Source organism: Pagrus pagrus (genome assembly GCF_965226575.1).
Source record: "Pagrus pagrus genome assembly, chromosome: 19".
Taxonomy (NCBI): domain Eukaryota; kingdom Metazoa; phylum Chordata; class Actinopteri; order Spariformes; family Sparidae; genus Pagrus; species Pagrus pagrus.
In genome coordinates this window covers 25,270,847-25,293,171 of record NC_140203.1, presented here as the reverse complement: position 1 = coordinate 25,293,171, position 22,325 = coordinate 25,270,847, and the positions used below count along the sequence as shown (strand labels likewise).

General features: G+C 40.4%; 1 protein-coding gene across 2 annotated transcripts in view; it reads left to right on the top strand.

The window, feature by feature from the left end:
* Positions 1 to 12,248, top strand: part of ajm1 (apical junction component 1 homolog) — a 54,208-nt gene extending 41,960 nt beyond the window's left edge. For both annotated transcript variants that reach the window (XM_084339685.1, XM_084339684.1), the window contains one exon: positions 6,880 to 12,248. In XM_084339685.1, coding sequence (XP_084195811.1) covers positions 6,934 to 10,206 — 3,273 coding nt within the window. In that variant the 5' untranslated portion in view covers positions 6,880 to 6,933 and the 3' untranslated portion in view covers positions 10,207 to 12,248. The remainder of the gene's footprint in view (positions 1 to 6,879) is intronic.
* The last annotated feature ends 10,077 nt before the right edge of the window (positions 12,249 to 22,325 follow it).

Below are 22,325 nucleotides of genomic sequence, written 5' to 3'. Positions count from 1 at the left end.
GTTCTGTGCCAATGGTGCAGTGATGCAATGCAGTGAGAGCTCAGATCCATAGAGTAGCTCCATACCCACAATAGGCCATATAAACAGTGCTCACTGACCAGAAGATGCTGCTACATCTACTGGAGAAGTGACATCCGTCCATTAGACTGTCCCTTGAACGAGGCACCAGTTTGAGGCATTCAGCAGCCCTGTTACTGATAAGAGGAATGACCCATGTTAAGTGACCCTATATGAAAACTACATAGTATCAGCACTAGGTTTTTTACTGACAGTGCCCACAGGCACTGTCTTGTGGGTGAAGTGACAGAGAGTGAAGGCGGAGTAAAACTCCCTGTATGCACACATTTGTGGCTGCAAGGTTTAAGTCTATCACAGGCCATCCTCAAATAAAATGATATTTTAAGCTTTGGTACCACAGAATTTGTAATTGGTTTTTACTCTCTCGCATGCAATGTATTTTTATTTGCAAGATACATTTGTAGACCTATAGATTTGTATGTTTATGGGTAACGGCAAGTTCAGCATTCCAGAGATATAAGAAACATGTTGAAACATGTTTCTGTTACTCCTATTTTATATTTTAGGAGTGCCTTTTTTAAGTGGATTTATGGTTTTTCATCTGGAGCGATGATTACTGAAAACTGTAACTTGGGCTGAATCCAGGAGTGTGTGTTTGATGTCTCTGTCTTGCAATTTTAATGAGTCATCATGCTGAGAAGAGATGCTTTTGCCTTGGATCTCTGAAAAAAAAGCTGACACTTGGACCTTGTGTGTGAGTGAAGCGAAAAGTAGAGTATCTATTCTGAGTTACTATGTGCAGGCACATGAGCTTTTTATAATAAGAAGCAATGTTAAGACATTTAGAAGCACCATTCTTGAAAAAATAAAATATTCAATACGGATGTTGATGGGCAGAAAGTTACAAACAGAGAACATTAAAAAAGAAAATGTCCCAAAAACAGTACAGGCCTACCATATTTCTTGCCCTCAGTAACCACTGATAAGTTTTGCAGTGCTATTCCAAATCAGATGATGAAGGATTCAGATTATTAATTTAAATGCTTAAATCTGCAGTCCGTCTAATGGGAGTCCTCAATGTATTACTTAATATCAAGAGAGACGAGGGGATAAGAAGAACCATGAGGCATGAGAATTATTACACTTTATTTTTATGGTTACTGACAGACAACAGACAGATGGTGAGTTATGTTACAGTAGGAATATTTAAGGTTATGGTGAACTGTCCCTTTGGTCTCCATCAAAAACGAAAATCTTTGTGAAGATTCAGAAAAAGGATTTATTTGGTGTTTTCTTATTTAATAACTTTAATCAGACTAGCCATTACGTACAGATGGACAGGGTGAGATCTCCACTTCATTTTGAATGGGAATAACTCTACACGACTATCACTGAACTACAGCAAAGCCAGTCAATGAATGATGGATGATGTAGTGCTTTATGTGTCAGACAGCAGCCTGGTCACAGTGGAACACAGAGGGCCAAAATCTACTCAACCTTTTACTGCTCATTTAAAAAGCTGCTTGTAGGTTGAACAGAAAACATGAGCCAGATTCTACGAAGTCTTGTTCCATCCCCTCATCATCTCCTTAGACAGATATCCTGCTGATATTCTGTTAACTATTTGGGTTAATTGTAGAAAAATCTCTCATTTGGTCTTTGGCTTTATTGTTATGCACTGAATATGAAATATAATATCCATAAAACCTGTCACTTAAGCGCCTTTCACATTTGAACTCCGGACAATATTCAGAGAATCAGATCAGGACCACACAACAGGAGATTGTCCGTGTCAGACGTGTTCACACATGGTGGTAGTACTTTATATGGTTTGGGCGAGGGGTAGCGCTAGAAAGGAGGCTACAGATTGCGCTGTTTGCTTTACTATCAATACTACATGCGGTTGGATGTATCCCAAATACAAAAGAAAAAGTGGAGAGTAATATACAGGCAAGCAGAGAAGAGTACGAAGCAGCTACACTCCGTCCCACCATAGAAACAGAGTTGCAGCATTTTGGAGAAAGAGACTGAGCGGGGAAATATTCTGGGCAGATGTTTTGCTGTACTTTGACGATGAGCTGTCTAAATGCCATTTTTAAATGTCCCAGTGCATGTTTGAGTATGTGTTATAACGTGGAGGATCACGCATCGTCAAATGCCCATTCCCTGGCTGTGAATTCACCTCAGTCAATTGTCTGCTCTGTTCAAATGGGAACAGCTTGACATTCCGAAACTCCTCCATTGCGAAACCCCTCCATTCCGACACACCCCACTCCGACACACCGCTATTCCGAATCCGACTTTCAAGTTCCAATTACTTCCCAATATGGTTAGGGTTAGGGGTTAGGGTCAGGGGTGCCACAATAGCCTTTTCGGAATAGCGGGGTCTTTAGAAAAAATGGGAAACCACGCCATTACGATGAATGGAAGTCTATTTTCGGAACAGCTGGGTTTCGGAAAAGCGGGGTGCAACCGTTCAAGCATGTGGCTCACCTGGACTTAGGACTAGGGAGCTGGCAGGGTAAAGTCTGGGGCAAATAATGCGGACATTTGTATTTAAACATACAGCTCCTCCAGGTAATATCTGGATAAATCCAGAGTTACAATACATGTGTGAAGGGGTTTTTAGTCAGGGCTGGTCAGTTTGAAATTCCCATAAAATACAGCTAATGGAGTGCATAGTTGCATGTTTCCCGTAAAAACAGTCAGCAGCCAATAGTGCGGAATGTAGGTCACGTCTCGCCCCACCCCCCAACCACCAAGTCGCCAATGCTACCTCTCCCCAGACTGGCAGCTTCCAGTGAACATGGCCGCACCGGGGACATAACACAGCCTTGGTACTAAATACAGTACCAAGGTGGTTATCTCGCCAGGTTTGGCTCCTGCCATCACTGGGCTGAGTCAGCGAATAGGACCACGTACTATGCTAACCAGATAGCGGCAGCTAATGTTACATTTAACAGCAGAAAGCTACCAGTATCTGTCAGCCAGGTAGCCTGAAAAATAAACTGACCGTCGTCGTTCTTGGAGGCCAGTCTGGAGGTGTTCATTGTGAAGTTTCTGGTTATCGGTACATTTGTAGTTTATTCAGCAAGAATCAAAGCTATCTGTCCAGAATCGCTCCAGGCAGAGCAGCAGAAGAAAAATCAACAAATATTTCCTCCATAACACATTTTTAATGATTTTGCAGGAAGTTACAAACTTTAAAATACCATTAAAAATACCTACGAATGGCTTTTTTTTGCCACAGTTGGGCCCCATTCTGGCATATAGGTGAGATAACAGGGGAAACCACTGCACCACAATATAAAGTGCATCAATTTTACACTCACAATTTGGACACAAATGGTGGAATCTAAATATAGTGCACTAGGTAAAAGATAAAAAAATATATGTGCACCTGCACATGTCATCTTATTTAACAGTTGAGGCAGTTTGTCTGCATGTAATCAGGGACATTCAGCAAGTGCCCCAAAACCACACGTTTACATTGAAATGACAAAGTCCTCTAGAGGTCACACAAATCATAACGGGAGCAAAGGAGGAAGTCAGATTACATCTTTATAGAGTGACAGAATCCATGTAGGGAAGAGGTTGGGGTTGATGGATGATGGAACAAAATATCAGGTTTAAACACGGGAGACCAACCCCTTAACCAAGGCCATGCAGAAAAGTTCACAGTATGAACATAAAGAATATATTAGATAAACAGTTATCCCAAAATTAAGTATGTTAATGTAACACATTGAGGCATGGAGAAGTAGCGTAGACCTTATGTTAATGTACATGTGGTGCCTATATAGGGCAAGATAAGAGTCAGTGTCAGTGAGGGTCCATGGCCTTGTTGATGAGGCCAGCTGCAGTCTTTTGGTGTGTGGTTTTTTGTCCTGATGGACCGCAGCCTCCTACTGGAGTGTCTCAAAGATATTGTGTGATTGACAACAAGCCTCCTCCACACGCAGCTCACCTTATGTTGTAAAAATGGAACCCAAGTGAAAAATACATAAAATGTAACACTTCTGATGAAGAAAGTCCACAGAGCAGACACATGAGAGAGAAAGAGAAAGACACGGGGTGGGGCAGGCCAGCCGGTGTGCAGTAAAGAGACCAGAGGTAGAGAGAGGAAGCAAAAAATTAAGTATAGAATTAAAATGCTGAAATCAGAAAAAAGCTAAAAGTGATATGGTAATGTAGTCTGTTCTTTCATTTTTTTGGCAAATATACCCCCTGTCAGCAGTGCTATGTTGTCTATCTCATCTGAGAATGGAAAAATGTCTGGACTGAGTCCTTCATGAGTCATGTTCCCAGATGCAAACCCAATGTAAATAGGGTTGATCATTAATCAGGGAAAAGGAGTTGTTACCTCAATGAGAAGTTGGAGATGTGCAGTCTGACGCCTGCAGCTCTTCATCTAACAGCTTGTTCTTGCTCCATTACTATCACAGACTGTCTAAAACTACTTCCTGACATATTGTATTTCAAACTGATCCTCTGTCATCATATGCCAAAATTTACCTTTGTTTTACTCTGTAGACACATTTTTGATGAAGGATAGTGGTATATGCTAAACTCACAGAGTGTACTGCTTCTCAACCTTTGCTCTGTCTCTAAATAAGGTCTGCCCATCTAATGCATCAACAGCTTGATCCGAGATCTTGTGGTAGAGACAAGTCTCTGTAAAGATGTGGGCACAACAGTATAATAGCCTTTAAAACCAGAAAAATACAACTTGTATGCCATATTATGATATAACAATGTCCAAAACCTAAGACAATATAAAATTTCATTTCACGATGATAAAATAACAATATATTGCCCCGCCCTAGAGTTAATGCTTTAACATTATAGACATTTACAAAGCATTTCTATTTTATGTTATACTACCACAGTTATGGAAAGCACAATGGCTAATATCATTAGAACTTTTATTTTGAAACATTTCGATGTGGAAAAAATGGGACATGAGTGTATTAGATTGAATATTCTTGATATAGCATTGGGTGTTTGGAGGCCAGGGTTTTATATTGGATCTATTTCCCTCCACTCTGTAAACACTATACTCCAAGTGTCCTGACAGTGTTTACAGTATGGTGAACTGGAGCAACACTTGTAGGTTTTTGTGCTCATTAAATTTGAACATGACCTTCAGGTAACTGTTCTGCACTCTGACAGTTGCATTCTGATAAAAATACATTTACAAATACACTTGGCTGCAATCCCCAATAGATTTCAGGCAGACATCAGCCATGTCAACACCATAATGGTTCTCCATCTGCTCCAGTCTGAGCGTCTGCTCGACCAGTTGCTAAATCTGGGTCAGCTCCTTCTCCTGCGGTGGTCTCATACAGGTTGCAGCAGCTTGTATTTTTTATTATTATGTAAGCAGTCTTGTGATTCCTCCATATTTCTAATTATACCTTTTGCATTAAATGCATTGTTTTACAAATATTTCTACAAGTACAGATTTTGATTTTATGAACAACAGACAGATATTTTTTGTTGAACTGTTACGGTTTTAGTAAACATCTCTAATAAATGTCTTTATTAATGATTTTTTCTGTATCAGAAATATAAAGTATATCCTTTGATGTGGCTTATCATAGACAAATCCCACCCCAGTTGTTGTATAAAAAAGCTTGAGACATTTTTGCCTGATGACAACAAAGACTAAAATTAGGAAATCCTGCCCTCTGTAACCCAGGCTGTACATACACTTGCTCATACATTTGTCACACATGCAAGCACGTGTTGCAACCAAAATGGGGCCCATATAGCGCTATTTTTAGTAGAAGAACTTCACAGGTCACCATGATTTTGCATGTGGGCCTGCAAAGCCCATTAGTACATTGATATTGGGCTACACAAGTGAAGTTGACTTGATTAGTTGCAGTATTGAGATATTAAGATACTACCATTTAAACTGGATACTACATCCACTGTATTTCTTGTGTTAGAATAACCTGTGCTGGATGCCATCAAATAGATTTAGACTCATGTATTTATATTTGGCCATACTTTTGATGCCACTGCCATCACTGAAGACAGCATGAAGTCACAATTTATTAGAGGAACTTATTTTAGCCTTCAAATGAGTTTCTTTTTAGGAAGAAAGACATTAGAAAATATGAGATGGATCTCAGAATAGTTTGTTTCATTCTTTCAAAACACTTCAAGCTTTAATAACCCCTGGAGTATTCAGTGTTTTTGGAAGTGAACAAGACATGAAGCTGTGAATGCTTTAAGTTTATGTCAGTTTTAAATTATAACAGACTACATTTGCATGGATCTCCCATTTTCCCCTACAGGCAAACTAAATTAAGTCATATTTCACTAATAACTGTTGCTCAGTTAAGGTTGATTATGGGGGGATGGCCTGTTGGTTCAGATAAAACAGATCACATCACTGAGCATGGGCTGTGCCACAGATAAATAAACAATATTATGTTGAAAGTAATTGTTTCTGCATTAACTCATGACCTCATAATGAATGCTTCAGAGACACCCTTTGCGATTTCTAATCTGGCTATAGCTAGAGGGTCCAGAAAGCTATTCGTCACCCCTTCACAGCCTGAATTAGAACACTAGAATATAATAACTTTGCTAACCTGTCAGCATTTTTCATTGTGAAAGATTACCAGCAGAAAATCCTTGGACTAAATTTGTAAACTCTGAATATGCTGCACAAATCATAAACATATTCTAAACTTTGTTCAAGACCCCTGCCAAAATTTTGTCTAGAGACTAACTTGCTTGTTATTAATCTATGCTACATCATTTTTTTTCTCCATGCATAGTTGGTGGAATAAATTTGTATTGTCTTGATAAATGTCACTGACTGAAATTCTTTGTTTACCTTTCCAGGCAGCATCAACATTCAAGCAACTTGATGGAGATAACTAGAGCAGTCCCTTTAAGATGACACGCACAGACCCGCCTGACATACTGTTATCAACTGTGCATCAAGATATAAAAGTGGTCCCCATTTCTTCACACTACAAGTCCTTGCAACCCTCCAAACAATGTGATTCTATAAATTACAGCACACTGGAGGACAGTAAGAGCAAAGTAAATAAGAGGCACTGCCGTACCATTGACTATAAGTCATTGGAGTACCCCAAATCACAAAAATACTCAATGGAGTCCCCATACAGGAAGGCTGACAGGCATGCAGCTAACCCAGATGTTGCCTGGAATGCCTTGGGCCGCCAGCAGAGATATCGCTTTTCAGCTCCGGACATTTTCAGCCATAGGTTAGCCCCTCAACCAATGGCTGCAGATATGGCCAGCGAGGTAGTTGTCCCTGAACAGAAAAGAAGGACCAGGTCAAAAAGTGCCCCTCGGGTCCAGACCAGTCTCACCCCTGTCTCTTTTGAAGGGTCCTCAGCATCAGGAAGGAAGGGCAGGGAATCACAAAGGGCTCCAAGAGACTCTCGCTGGAGGCCAGAAGTATCACCGCGTAGGGAATCCTCCTATGCAGCAACAAGGGCTCATATGCATGAAGTCCATCCGATTAAGTTGCAGCCTCAAATGGGTGACAGCGGTAAATATTCACCTCACTATGGTGCTGATAATTCTGAGGATGGGGGGCTCGATAAACCAGCGCTTAGTCCTCATGTTAGGTGTCGGGTGGATATCAAACCTGATGATGGAGCATTGCATCATTCAGGACGGAAAGAGGCTACACCGCAAATGGACATACCCTGGCAGAGGCACCACAGTGGGGGAAGTAGGAGTTTGACTGTGCCACGCCATTTTTCCTACTCTAGAACACCAACTCCCACTGATTCATTAGGTACAGAGAGCAGGCAAGCTTATCAATATTCCCGCAGCATGCCAAATAGCTACATACAACCCATGGAGATTCCCTTGCAAAGAATGCCTTCATCAGGTGATTACTATGGAAGGGAACGTAGAGCTCATTCCAGTCCTAATGTGCCAACCAAGTTTTTTTATGCGGATGACCCAGGGAGATATGTTACTACTGCCCCTCCTCAACCAAGTTCTTACTTTCATGATGAACGTTACACACCAGGACAAACATATACTCCAAAAGTGCAATATGTGCAAGATCCAAGGACTCGAAGGGTACATGCTGTAGCTACAAGACCTTATTATCCTGAGATGGAGACCTATCCATACTCTGTTCAGTCAGGGTATCCCAAACCTTATGCCGCAACTGAACCAGGGCCATACATCATACAGACACCTCCAACAAGAATATTTTATGGAGACGATCCAAGATCTTATCAAATACAGACTGCTCCACCAAGATTTTATTATTCCAGCGACATGTATGCAATGCCACCAGAGCATCATATCCCAGCAAGGGCGTATTACACAGAGGGCCGAAGACATGCTAGAGTCATTCAGGCGCAAACAGAAGACTGGTATGGCTCAGATGCATCTGGTTATTCCACCAATCCTGCCTCTTACGTATCTCAAGTCACTCCAACCAGAGTCCGTCAAGAGCCTGTGTTAACACCCTGGTATGCGAACCCATGTGTGGAACCTCAAAGAATTGGCACAGAATCCAAATCTTACTCAAGGTCCTGGGACAATATTCTTAACTCTCGTGTCGAAAGGGAACAACCTCTTCCTGTACAGCGGGGTCAGAGCTATGATGATCTCCTTGAGTCAAGGAAGCCTGCAGCAGCCACAGGTGACAAACCACAACCAGTGGTAGTCAATCTCTCCAGTTCACCAAGACGCTATGCAGCCTTATCAATGTCTGACAACTCTCTCATTGACAAAAGCCCAACAGAGACATCAAAGAGCACTCCTGGTAAACTCTGGTTTGTGACTCCTGAGATAACAATCACTGATAATGACATTAGACCAGGGAAACTTAATAAGGCTGAAGGACGGTCCGCCAGTTGGGACATTCTTGACTCCAGAAGCACTGAGGGCCCAGAACTGTCTCAGCCTGACTTTCAAAGCTCAACCAAAGAGAAGACACATGACAATGCCTCACTACAGCAAAGCCTTGAACAACTTGATGAGCTTTTGGCAGATCTTGTGACTGATTATAAGCCACCCAGTAGGAGGGCAAGTGAGGACATTCTGGATCAACTAAAGAAGTTAATTGATGAGGAAGAAGCAGTATCTCTATCCAGAAAGAGCTCAAGGGCAGGTACAGAGGAACCAGCTCCACTTGACAAGCAGCCAACCTCAATAAGAATGAATCCCGATGCTTTTCGAGACATGGACAGTGATGCAATGAAGAGTGCAGATGAGTGCTCCCCAGATCAGAGCCCAGATGAGGATGATACAATGATGTGCTCTAACAACAAATGCCGGAGGACAGAGACCCTATTCAATGCTTGCCTATATTTCAAATCCTGCCACAGCTGCTACACCTACTATTGCTCCCGTAACTGTCGCAGGGAGGACTGGGACATTCATAAAGAAAGCTGCCTGTATGGAAGAATTGGCAGCACATGTCGTCACATTATCAAACACTGCCGGGAGACCGTTGAAGTCCACAAAGCCTTCTCCCGTATTGCCAAAGTTGGCTACCTTTCTCGAGGTAGAGGAGTTCTCTTTCTTGGTTTTCCAAACCCTGCATCATCCAGTAGCTTCCTGCAGTATGGCCTGGATAGTCTACTTATGTCTCCTACATACCTGTCCCTCCGAGAGCTTGAAAGCTTCAAGGACAACCTAGGGGAGTACTGTAAAGAGCTGCAGGAAGCTGGTAAAGAGTACGACCCAAATGAATGTTTCATCTTGAATGTATCTATTGCTGTTGGTGACCAATTACCTGAAGGGCCATCACCAAGGAACCAAGCTCCAACTGTCAGAAAATATGCAAAGGTAGCACTGGCTTCCTTCAGTCCTGAGAGAAAGGTTCACAAGAAAGAGAGTGACATGGAAACGCTGATCCTCACTCCACCCCCAGGAACAGCAGATATCGACAAAGAGGGAGAGGAAGGCAGGAAAGCTAGGGAAATCTGTTTCATCAATATACAGCGGGAGTTAAGGATTCGAGGGGTTTTCCTACGCCATGAATACCCACAGGTATATCAGCAGCTCTGTGAGTTTGTGGAAAGTAACAGAAGGTTTACACCCACAACTATTTATCCTATTGATAAGAGGACCGGTAAACAGTTTATGTGCATGATTATGGCTGCCTCTGAGCCTAGGACTTTGGACTGGGTAGGCACCCCTCATCTCCTTGATGACATTATTTAAGTGCACCTTTTGTTGTAAATATATATATGTATAGAAATACATATATATTGTTACACATATTTATATATCAATCCAATTACAAACATTTGTAGACGAGTATTTTGTTATCAAAATTAAATATATTCATGTCTGCTTGGTCAGTATTATTCTTTTTCAGAATATTTCCTGTCAGGTGCAGAATCAGTACAGTGCATTATTTATTTGAATCTTTTTAACCAGTACATACTTTTTATCCACCACAAGTCATTTATCTGTATTGTGGTCATTTACTGCAACAACACATTCCCTGTGGTAGGGATTACCTAAACTGACATTCTGGTATTTTGATTATTTCAAATGATTAGTAATGTTCTATGTTCTTCTTAACTTAGCCTGTTAAAATGAGAGAGTTTATGTGAGTATGTACAACATGACTATTTTTCATATGTGACTTTAATGGTATGTCAGGCAGAAAATAGCGAACATTATTTTCTTAGCTACGTAAATACTTTCTATGCAAAGTTGCTTCATAAGTTAAGTACCACATTCCTGTAGAAGGAGATGTTCCTGTTATAGCATATTTAATTAAACACATCTGTAAAGAAAGTTTTCGTTTACATTGAAATCAAATGTTGAAAGTTTTAGTTGCAACATAAATCCTCATCATAAGAAAATAATGAAAACAGAAAAAGAGATAGTTGTGTGACTTGAAACGTCTATATAAAAAAAAAACAGACACAACATCTTGTTGTTGCTTAGGTAGGAAATATCTTCTGAAAGTTTATGATAATGTTTACCTCTTTGAGGCTGATGATGTACTTTGGTGGAAGGCTACATTCAGTAGTTCTTTCATTGTGCACTGCAGAATTACTGGATTACTACTAGACTTGAAAGCAACGCCCACAATGGATATTAAAATGGTGCCAGTTACCAGCGACACAGTAGGTGTTGGCTTGTACTGTTCAGTTTTAAACACTGTGAATAGTGAGAGTTATCTAATACAAAACAAAACTTGGTATAATACCAATAAATCATGCAATTTCCTATAGCGCTGAAGTTGATGAGTTGTATTTTTAGATATATTTACAAATAAAAATATATGAATTAGCAGCAGGAGTTTTTGTCCTTAGAACAAGGTGAGCCAGATTTGGCACAGTAGCTATATGGTACATAAATGCTTGAAAAAGACTTAGTTGTGTATTTGTGCTGCACTACGTTTATTACATGTGTGATTGATACTGTCCTTTTCGGTTTCAGCAAATCACAATCATTGCATTGCTCATTGGTTGCAGAAGTTTAAGCAACATTTATCAGTGCAACTTGGCCATGTTGCCTCATCCCTCCAGATACATTCATTACTTGATGTAAGTTTTTTAGTGTCCTTAATACCAAATTCCCTGACAGCGTACTGTTGATGATTTGAAACTTACATTTCAGTTTTTAAAAAACTCAGCAGTTAGCTGGAACATATTGTATGTTATGTTAATATCCAAACTATTTAAACATTGTTTTACTGACCTAATTTGACAAATGACTGAACAAATCCAGAAGATGTGAAGGAGCATTTGTCAATCAGTAAAGGTAGAATAAGCTGTTTTCTCCCATTATTAATCATTGTTCTCCATAGGAACTCCCTCCCTTGTGATATCTCTTCCCTTAGAGTTTGTAAGACAAAGTACAGTGAAACTTGAAGCACATATATATTTGAAAATCTGTTTCACTGAGTTATACTTGTTTGGCTGAAAGGACGTGCTGTACAGATTCAGTGAAAAGTTGCTGCATGTGACTCTTTTTCTATGTTCTAATCTCATTTTAACATGACATTGATGATAGTAACTTGCTTGATGAATGGACTTGTGAAAGTGAAAACTACTATGCTGTGTAAGAAAATAAATTCATTTTCCATTTTTGTCAGTCATTCAAGTTAAAATAACGTGTCAATGGCAATGAAGATGAGACCTCACTAAAATGTCTAGTAATCTTGTATTTTTTTATACTTTCAACATATGTGTCTGAGTGTGTCTATTTATAAACCATATCTAATAAATGGAATGGGAACTCTGCCTGCTGCTCTCTGCCTTTTCTTTAGGTGAAGTGTTGTGTCTGTCCAAGCATCAGACTGTCACGTCTTTCATATTTCTTCAAAGGGGTGGAGGTGTAAACATGATGATGTCAGAGGGGTGAGAGGTGTACTGTTTGTACATGGAGGACTTAGCATGACGATGGGAAATGTTTCTAATTTTTAGATGAGAAAGGGAAATAATGGGAACACTTTAAGAAATGTTGATGTTATTATCCCAATACATTTCCTAATAAAGAGTGAAACATGACATATTATATCATACACATATGCATACAATGAAATCAGTCCAATTAAATCAATTCAGTTAAAAATGGAGCCAATCCAAATTTTGTTGACATGTTTTTGATGTTAAATCTGTCAGTTTAAATGTTATTCATGAGACATTTTGGCAGGTTTTATTTCCACAGTTAGAATGTTTAACGTGGTTTGTGAGCTTTATATATAATACAACTTAATTATCAGTTTAAACTGAAATGCATTTTGCATCCTCAGGCAGCTCCGCTCAAGAACTATACATACAAATTAAAAATAAAGTTACACAAATGAACTACTGTATATGTACTGCACACGCCATTTCAGGCTTGCTGGCAACAACACAGTGTTGCATAATGAAACAAACTCCTTCATGCTACACAAACATCGAACATACTGTATATATTGTTATTTATACACATAAACACATAGTGCATCTTTTGAATTTGCGTCTGGTGAATGTAAAGGGCAGCAACATGATGGTGATGATAATATGGTTGGCATCTTCATATTAAAAGTTCGACATCTGAGAAACACTGTCCATCAACATCAACACAGAGTCTAAACACATTCCGCCTGTCAAGTGCAACAGCTTGAGCCGGGCTGTTGTGTTGCAGACAGATGTGGGCACAACAGTTTCTGATTTCCTGTTGTCTGACCAGCCTGAGACCCATTTGTCCATGTTCTTTTCCTGCTACCATAAGCATAAGCCAGGAGCAGCCTTAAATCCAAGCTGGATTAGTGTGGCTCTTATCCCAACTCTTTCTCTCCTCCCTGGGGCAGTCCGGCCAGTCAGGTTGGATCGTCAAAAGATAACAAGGGCAGAGACCACAGTCAAATGCTGATTAATTTATTTCTGTCATAGACACTATCTGTTTCAGCAATTAAGAGAAATTAAGAAAAGATAATAGTTAGAAAACAAAAATGCAGAAAAATCTATAGAAGCTACAGGCCACTGCACCTGCATGTGCCGCCTTTGTCATAGTTACATCACAAACCACCTCTTGATGTTGAAGGTTTTTTAACAGACATATACAAATTATCAGGCCAGCGATTAGAAATTATGAATGGGGGACAACATTTTCCAAAATGGTGCCCTCATCCACGCTTGTTCGGCACCACCACCACCCATCATAGCTCTCATTAAAAAAATGATTAAACTGAATCAAGATATTGGTCAAACTGTTTGCAGAGTGGAAATACAATATGGTTGTCAACTGAAATGATGATAATAATACAAACAGAGGCTTACAAATCTCTCAGTGGATCTGGTCTGCACAGGGATACTCAGGTTTTGCTCAGTCACTGGTGATATCAGAGGACAAGTCTTACCATTCACTAACTGCAAGTACAGTGTTAAAACAGATTTGCTATAGTCCTATAAGGGCAGTGCAGCACTACAGTACTTATTTTGCTTTACATCAGTGGCGGTTCAAGTGTTCTGACAGCACCATTGCACATTAACGGAGTGGGTTATCAGATGACGAACTGAAATGCATTTAATGATAACTATAAATATATTTATCATGTGATACATATAAATTGTATTGTTTTATTTTAATTTTATTTTGGAATACATTTGTATAGTAGTCAATGGCAAGAGACAAATACAAGATAGGAAAATACCATTGGATTCTGTGTAAAACTGCTCAGTGAACTACATCATTTTGTTAAATATACGTCACCAAATATTTTGGTGAGTGTTAAAAGAGACAATGTCACTAACGTGAATGTTGGGTGTGTAGTCATTCTAATCATGTATTTTCACAGTCTTGCTCAGTCTTATACTTTAAAATGTATCTATGAAATTGACAAACATCATATGTGTATTTCATGGCACAATTCAAACATGGAAAAAAAATTATTTGTTTCTCCCTATTTACTACTGTGCATACTTTTTCTGAAATAAGGTTCAGTGGTGGTCCACTGATCGGGGAGGTCCTGTTTATTACATCCCATAATGTAAATAGAGTAAAGAAAAATGTAAAGATAAATGACTGCTTGTTATCATGATAGCAAAGTTCTGTACCTTTGTCACATGAGCAAGTTCCATAGCTTAAGAAGGCTGTAGGAAAAAGTAGAAAGCTCCAGAGAAGATGAAGTAGTAAGTAAGTGAATGTTGGCAGTATTACTTAAGGAGCAGCATTAACACTGAAGGTGATTACAGGGATCAATATACCTTTTCATACCACTGTACATGGTATGGTATAAATTTAGCTACAAAACCTCAGATTTTCATCTACAGTACATCTAGTAGTTTTGTGCTCCCTCCCATCTGTTCCCTTTCCCATCTCTTTCCTGTCTTCTCTCTCTCTCTCTCTCTCTCTCTCTCTCTCTCTCTCTTCAGGGACCTCAGTGGGACTTGATGGAGCCCCAGACTCTGGTCCCTGTTCCATGAATTGACCTCCATCAGTCCTACAACCATGCATGCTCCACCTTTGATTTCTCAATCAATAACTCATTGAACTTCCTCAGACATGGGCTTAGTTACAGCTGTGTGTGTGTCTGTGTTTGTGTTTGTATTTGTGTGTGTGTGTGTGTGTGTGTGTGTGTGTGTGTGTGTGTGTGTGTGTGTGTGTGTGTGTGTGTGTGTGTGCGTTCGTGCGCGTGTGTGTGCTGTGCATGTGTTTACTGAATGTAGGTCATGACAGTGAAAGAATGTAAAGCAGTAAGGGTAAACTAGTGCAGGCCTCATTCCTCTGGCTGGTCATCGAGCCTCTCGGCTCAGCATCTTTTGTGCCTGCTGGCAGTCTGACAGGACTGTGGAGGCTCAGATAAATGCAGCACATTAGTGCACTGTAGTTCATTCAAGAGAACAGCTCAACTGTATGCACAGTCAATGCAAGTGCTCTGAGAACCAACCAGTGAATGTGTGTGTGTTCACACAGAATGTAGGTCATGTGAGTAGAAGGGGTAAGTAGACTGGGCCTCAGAGTTTTGGCTTAGCATCAAGATGGTCCCTTTACTAAACTGTGGGACTGCTGATAGACTGGGCTGGATATGGTTTATTATAATATTGAATGATTGCAAAGACTTGACTAATTACTCTCACAAATATAAACACTTTTGGTTCTGCTCCTGTTAAAGTAAAAGCACTTTCTGTTAAATCATACATTTGTTAAAATCTGTGTTAGTATTTTATTAATTAATTTCTTACTGCAATAGCTTGATGGGCAGTAATAGCTGAATGTAGCAGTTTACTTCATAAAGTTTTCTATATGCAGTAAAGAAATGATACTGCTGAAATAATACTCAAAGACTGTCTGAAGTCATGTCCATTATTTTTTTAAATATAATTCAGGATATACAGTCTCCAGAGGTTGGCGATTTGAACTCGGCACTCTGGAAGAAAAACATCCAACAACAGGGAAAGTGCAATGGAGTGGTCCTCAAAATTGAGGATTCAGCAAGCCCGACTTCATCGACATAAACACAACATCACAGCAGTATGGACCAATTATGTTTTACCGATTCATCACTTTTAATTTTAAGTTTGCAGACAACACTGTCTTGATGTCTGGGAGTGCAGTCATGGGTGTACAGTGTGAACAGGAGGGGGCTGAGCACACAGCCATGGGGGGCTCCAGTGCTGAGCACTAACGTAGAGGAGGTGTGACTGTCAATGCAAACTCTCTGGGGTCTGCTTGTGAGGAAGTCCAAAATACAGTTGCAGAGTGTAATATATGGTAATATTTTTTTAAATATAACCATAACCATGTGGCTCTTAGCTTGTTCATGCTTTTCACTTTTTCTGCAAAGTGCTTTAAATTGGTCATACCTGACTGGATCTATGCTGGTTCAGTTCCAGCTGTTTGAGAAAGGAGGCACGGAAAGCAAAATAAAGCGTCGACCTCACTACATGCGGTTAGACTTCTTAGCAAACCAGCCTCATGAAAAAGACAGGGTGTGCTTTCTTCCTCTGTCTTGTGCTTGTTGTTTTATTATGATGTCCGGCTGGTCGGGTCCGAGCTTCATTCCAAGCTTTTCCTGCAGTGTTCTCCTCTCAAACAGTGTTGTTTTCAGCGACTAGTGAATTGGCTTTCTCCATTTCGATCTTTTCTACGCAACTCACTCAATACAAGGCTCCTCCAACACTCTACCAACTTCTATGTCATCTGCTCCTATGTCAACTCCTTTCATGCTGTTTATCACGGCCTTGGGGTGGTGAAAGTCAGTGTCCAGCAAGCGCCTATCTCTTGTATTACAACACATGAAGTGCGCATGTACAACTTATAACGAGGAGCTGTGGCCAAAGATTTCTGCACCAGGGGCCGGAAATGCATCACCTCAAAGTAACTATTGGTTCATGTTGATCTCCAAAATTTGGTTCAGATAATCTGGATAAACTGCCAGCCTTATGACCAGACCCAATTTTGATAATTGATGATTATGTAAAATCCTGCATTATATTCAATGACATTGTTTTTATAATGATTTGTGTCTACCAAACAGTATATCTTACTGTGTACGGAAACTGCCATATTGTTTGAAAAAAAAGAAATCATGGTCATGGCTTTAAAACAGTGAACATTAATTGCATGTCACAAACTCTGGTCTCCTACATGACATTTTGACATGCTACACAACCATCCACCACCTACGTCTCCAAAGCTTCCCTCTCTGCTTGCATATAAAGGACAACCTATGTCCTGTTTTTGCACTGAATGTTGGTACTTGACATCATTTGTAAAGTATGGAACTACTGAGTGTTATTCCTAGGCATGCAGGATGATTCAAATTTGTCTGACTGCTGCTGTTAGTTGTCACATCAAACTTTGCTACTATTGTGTGTCCCATACTTATATATATTGTTATCACAATGGATAGAAATGATGGACAAAACCACATAAAAACTGCAACATCCTCAAACAGAACCTTGTCAGTATGCATCGCTGGCTTTCCTGCCAACTCCCTCCAACATCTAATCTTGTTAGTGCTAGTACTCAAACACACACTGGGGTATGTAAAAATGGTGTTTACATGGCTCATTGTCAAATTTCTACCAAGAATATTTCCCTGCTCGTTCTCTCCTGCTTCCACATGGCCCATTCATGCTGCAGCCTTCTCACTATGGTGGGATCTTTGTGCATGGTGTGCAGCTGCTTTGTACTCTTCTCTACTTGCCTGTATATTACTCGCCACTCTTTCATATGACACAGATGCTGTATGTTGTGTGCTGCATGTGTGAACAAGCAAATGTGGACAATATCACGATCTGATTCTCTGGATATTGTTCGCAGTGCGTATGTGAAAGGGGCTCTGGAGTGGTCATCACTTGTAAAGGATTGGACTAGTGTCTCTGGGTTTATCATCTTTAAGGTTGAGTCCAGTACAAAGCTCTACAGCTCTGGATAAGTGAAATCAGCTAATGAGCTAATGATCAAGATGGGCCAAGAAACCTGGGTGGTCCCTGATCACTGGCTCATTACAAGCCTTTCATTTGCATAATCCTCCTTCATTATACAGCCTCAATTCCTGTGCTGTGACCTTAAAGGACTCTGAGAGGAACGGTTGACTTGAAAGGAAAGTTCAAGTTCAGTCATTATCTACTCAGCCCCATGCTGATAGACAGTTGGGTTAAATAATTCTGTAGACTCCTGAAACATCTGAAAGTGAACACAATGAAAGAGTAAAACACAGCAGTAGCTAATGTTGCCACTACACTTTCCATCAGCATGGGTGAATAGATATTGACTGAATTTTCATTTTCATTCCTGTAAAAGCCTTGGATATTACAACTGACTGAGAAAAACTGAGAAAACTTTCACATATGTTCAGCAGTCAGCTCCAACTCTCCCACTATAACAGTATTACTGTTGCCTAAGACACCTAGTTGATGTCTGGTTTGTAGATCTCAGATCAGTTTGCTGACTTTGGATCAGAACCTGTTAAGTCAGACATTCTGTGTGTTATTGAGCAGCCAGTCTATACATAATATTACTGTGTGACATTAGATGTGTTACCGTCTCTCTCACAAACCCATACATTGGGTTCATACTAGGTTTGATCACCAGATGGCAATGTCACTGTTTGAGGAAAGAATTGATTTGATCAGTGCAGGGCTCCAGTGTCACTGTATCAAAACTGAACCCACTGTTGGAGGCAAGACAAAATATTACATATTTGTGAGTGCATATGTCATAAAGTAGCATAGAGGAACAATATAAATTCCTGGTGAAGATAGAAAGCACTAAACTGAATTTCATTAAGTTATATGATAATGACTAATATAACTATGCTTAATAAATACCACAAAGTCAATATAAATATTGTAAATTAATTTAAAACCATATGAACAGGATCCAGCTGGCAGTTTTTGTTGTTTCTCACTGAAAGAGTGATTATTTGATATACCTGTGTCTAATCAATGACAATACAATTATTTCTTGAAGCCAAACTTGCATTTTAAAACCTTCCATCCTTTAACTTCACATTATAAACAACAAAGAAAGTAGGCAAAGACACACCCCTGTAACATTACTTGCATAGGAAATACAACTATCAGCATGTCAATAGGCTTCTGCACAAGTAGGCCTGTGTTTTCATTTTTCTTTAGAGCCTTTCAAACTTGCCTTTCAAGTTATCAAGCAGAGATACTCATTACATAAAATAATAGTCATTATTACACCATGTCTTAATAGAGTATACATTCTATGATTAGGCCAATCAATTTCACTGTCTATTCTCTGTCCATTATCAACAAGAGTTCATTTCTTTTTTTGATCAACCAATCACAACTTTTAAAATCATATGTCACACTCAGTCTTGCTCTCAGTCTTTAATTTTTTAGCGCTAATTCAAAACAAAAGTTATCTCATGAAGCTTTCCAATTTGAGCATGTGTAGACTATACTCTTTAATTAATTTGTCTACAGACCTACAGAGCCAACATTTCCCCTATGAGCAAGAAATAAACTGCCTTTTAACAGGCAGAAACCTCGAGCAGAACCACATTCAGTGCTGGCCAGCAATCCACCTGGACCGGTTGGGTTAAGACTGAAAGTCATTTTACTTTCACATCCTTGTATTTATTCTATTAATCTGTGATGTTGGGCCATATGGGGGCAGGGCGTTGATGTTAGGTCATTTATTGATACCTCAGAAAATGCTCTACTTCCCGAGGAGGGAAGGGGGCTAAATTTAGGTGCCAAGTTCTTGTCAACTTTCACAGAGGAGTGATAGGAAGCATTCTGTCTGTAAGGCTCTGCAGAGGGTGATTTAGACTGCCCAGAACATCACTGGTACCATCTACAGAACATCAGTGTTATCAGTGAAGTGAGATGTCTGCACAAAGCCCAAAGATACTAAAAGACAAGACCCACCCAGCCACAGTCTGTTCACCCTGCTGCCATCTGACAACAGATACAGAAGTATCTGCTGCTGTACCACCAGACTACAGAGCTTCACTCCTCAGACTGCCAGACTTCTGAACTCATCCTCAACACTTCACCATAAGTATCTATTGTTTCTTATGTAGCATAAAGGGTCTACAACTTACATTTTCTTGTACAATCCAGTTTTTTTTTATTTTATGAAGCATTTGTACACCTTAATACAAAGATGTCTAACAAAGATGATATTCAAGTCTTTGTTAGACAGCTGACAGAGGAAAACTAGGGCAGAAGTATGACATACTGTACTGGAGTTCTTCAAAGCTTGATCCAAGCCCAGAACATGCCCCAAGGCCTCAGCATACATAACAACAAACAGAGTGTCAAAACTACTGAAACAAAAACAAGTCACACAATCCAAATCTACACACTTCACCACACTTACAGACTCAAGGTCTTATGTTGTGTTCCAGACAACTCGGAATTTGAAAGTTTCTGACCTCCAACGAGAAAGAGTACAATGCAAGGCCACTCAGAGTTGGAATTCCTACTTGTAAACTCAGGGCACATCCATAGACCCTGACTTCATGAGGGAGCAGTGGTCTGACCTCACACAACAATGGCAGCACCCGTGGGGAGGGGGTAGGATGTATTTGTAGACTATTTGTATCAGGCGAGTGAATGGAATATTAAGATAAGTTTGCAAGACATGTTACCTCATGTGTCATTTTCCCTCCTCTGTTTTGTTTATATGTGTGTGACGAGGCTGCACTGCTGAGGGTTCATTCTGTGTACATTTGCCAAAGCGACTTCATTTTCTTAGGGTCAGCCAAGTTTTTGGGAACTTTTTGTGTCGTGCACCTGGAACACTTCGATGTTATTCGATTTTTCAACCAGGAAATTCCACCCTCTCACTTCAACACAAACGGGTGTGGTCCCTCATCAAGTCCACAGGGGCCTCAAGCTGTGTTCCTGTCAAGGGAGTCTGATGTTGAAGCAGACCACACTTACCATATGTATTTTTGTAAAAATGTGTTTCATTGTTCTTTATTTTTCGATAGAAATTTTCTTGAAGGGCTGATGAAACCTGAATGTCCACTACTTCTCCCTCATCAGATGACTGAGTTAGTTACATGTACATACACATCCCAGAGTCACAACATGACCAAAGCCCTCAGCTTGGACCTTGATTTGAGATGGTCTAAAAAAAAAAAATTACATTGTAAGATTTCTTTCTCAAAACCATGTGCTGTAGTCCTGACACATACTACTGCCTTAGGAATTACAGTCGATATTCAGTTTGTTTCTATGACTTCTGGGACCCTTGATACCAAGTGTTATAAAAAATATCTGTTTAAGATGTTCTAAAAATGAGTTTTTTCATTGTTGCAATTGTTGGACAGTGGCTCATAGTTGCATATCCTCCAACTGCTTTTGCATGAGGTCCACAGGATCACGACCTGCTCAGTCTGTTTACGCTTCTCTCTGGCCTTCTCTCCCTCTCACCACTCCCCTGCTCCCCTGCTCCCCTGCTCCATACTCTCTGCACAGCAGGGAAAACACAATGTGTCTCTCAGCAAAATTTAAATAAGAGAAACACATACAGCAATTTAAAAGTAAATAAGTAAGCACTGCTGTGACAGAATCATTGAAGAGAAAAAGGCAAACCTTAGAACCAATGGTCGGCCTGTGTGCAATAACGCCCCAGACCCATAGGCGGCGCCAGCGCTCCAAAAACCTGACGACTGTCAGTCAACAGCGAAAAACAGCTGAGCAGAAGCTGCAGCCAGGCCGGTGCTATGGAGCACTGCAAACATACAACAGACTCACTTACTTCCAACGCAGTGTGCTCTGATCACTGTCTGCACGGGACGAGCACCACGGTCACCTGTCTGCTAACCACGCGGACAGACTCAGGTGGAGGTGCCAAGTGAGGCAGCCAACCGGGAGGAGGGAGCGGGGTAAAACAGAACAGACCGACAGAAGCTCTCACCGACCAGGAGGATAGAAAGAGTGTGTGCAGCGGCTGACGTCCCACCCACAGGCGTGGTTCACCTGGTATAATGCTCGTGATCACAGGGTCAGAGGGCACACAACTATGGATTGGGGTACAAAATCCATAGTTGTGTGCAGTTGCAGTAAACTGAAGCTACAATAAGGTTTTATTTAATTTAGTTTCCTTTACAGTGTAGTCACTCCATGAAGGGATCACTTCCCAGCAAGTATGGATGGAAGCTATAACACTGGTAACCAACAACACTTTCTACATATAGAACATATGTGAGTGTCGTATTAAGATGGAAATATCCAGAGCCATCCTTTAAAAGGTGTCCTGTTTTTATTTAGTGTTTCACACGAATATGCATTTTATGTTCCCTGTTAACACAGAGACACAGAAGATGTGAAAGGATGTCAATCCTGGCGGATCAGCCGGTCTGCCCAGCACTACACAAAGAGTCAGAAATCACACAGTGA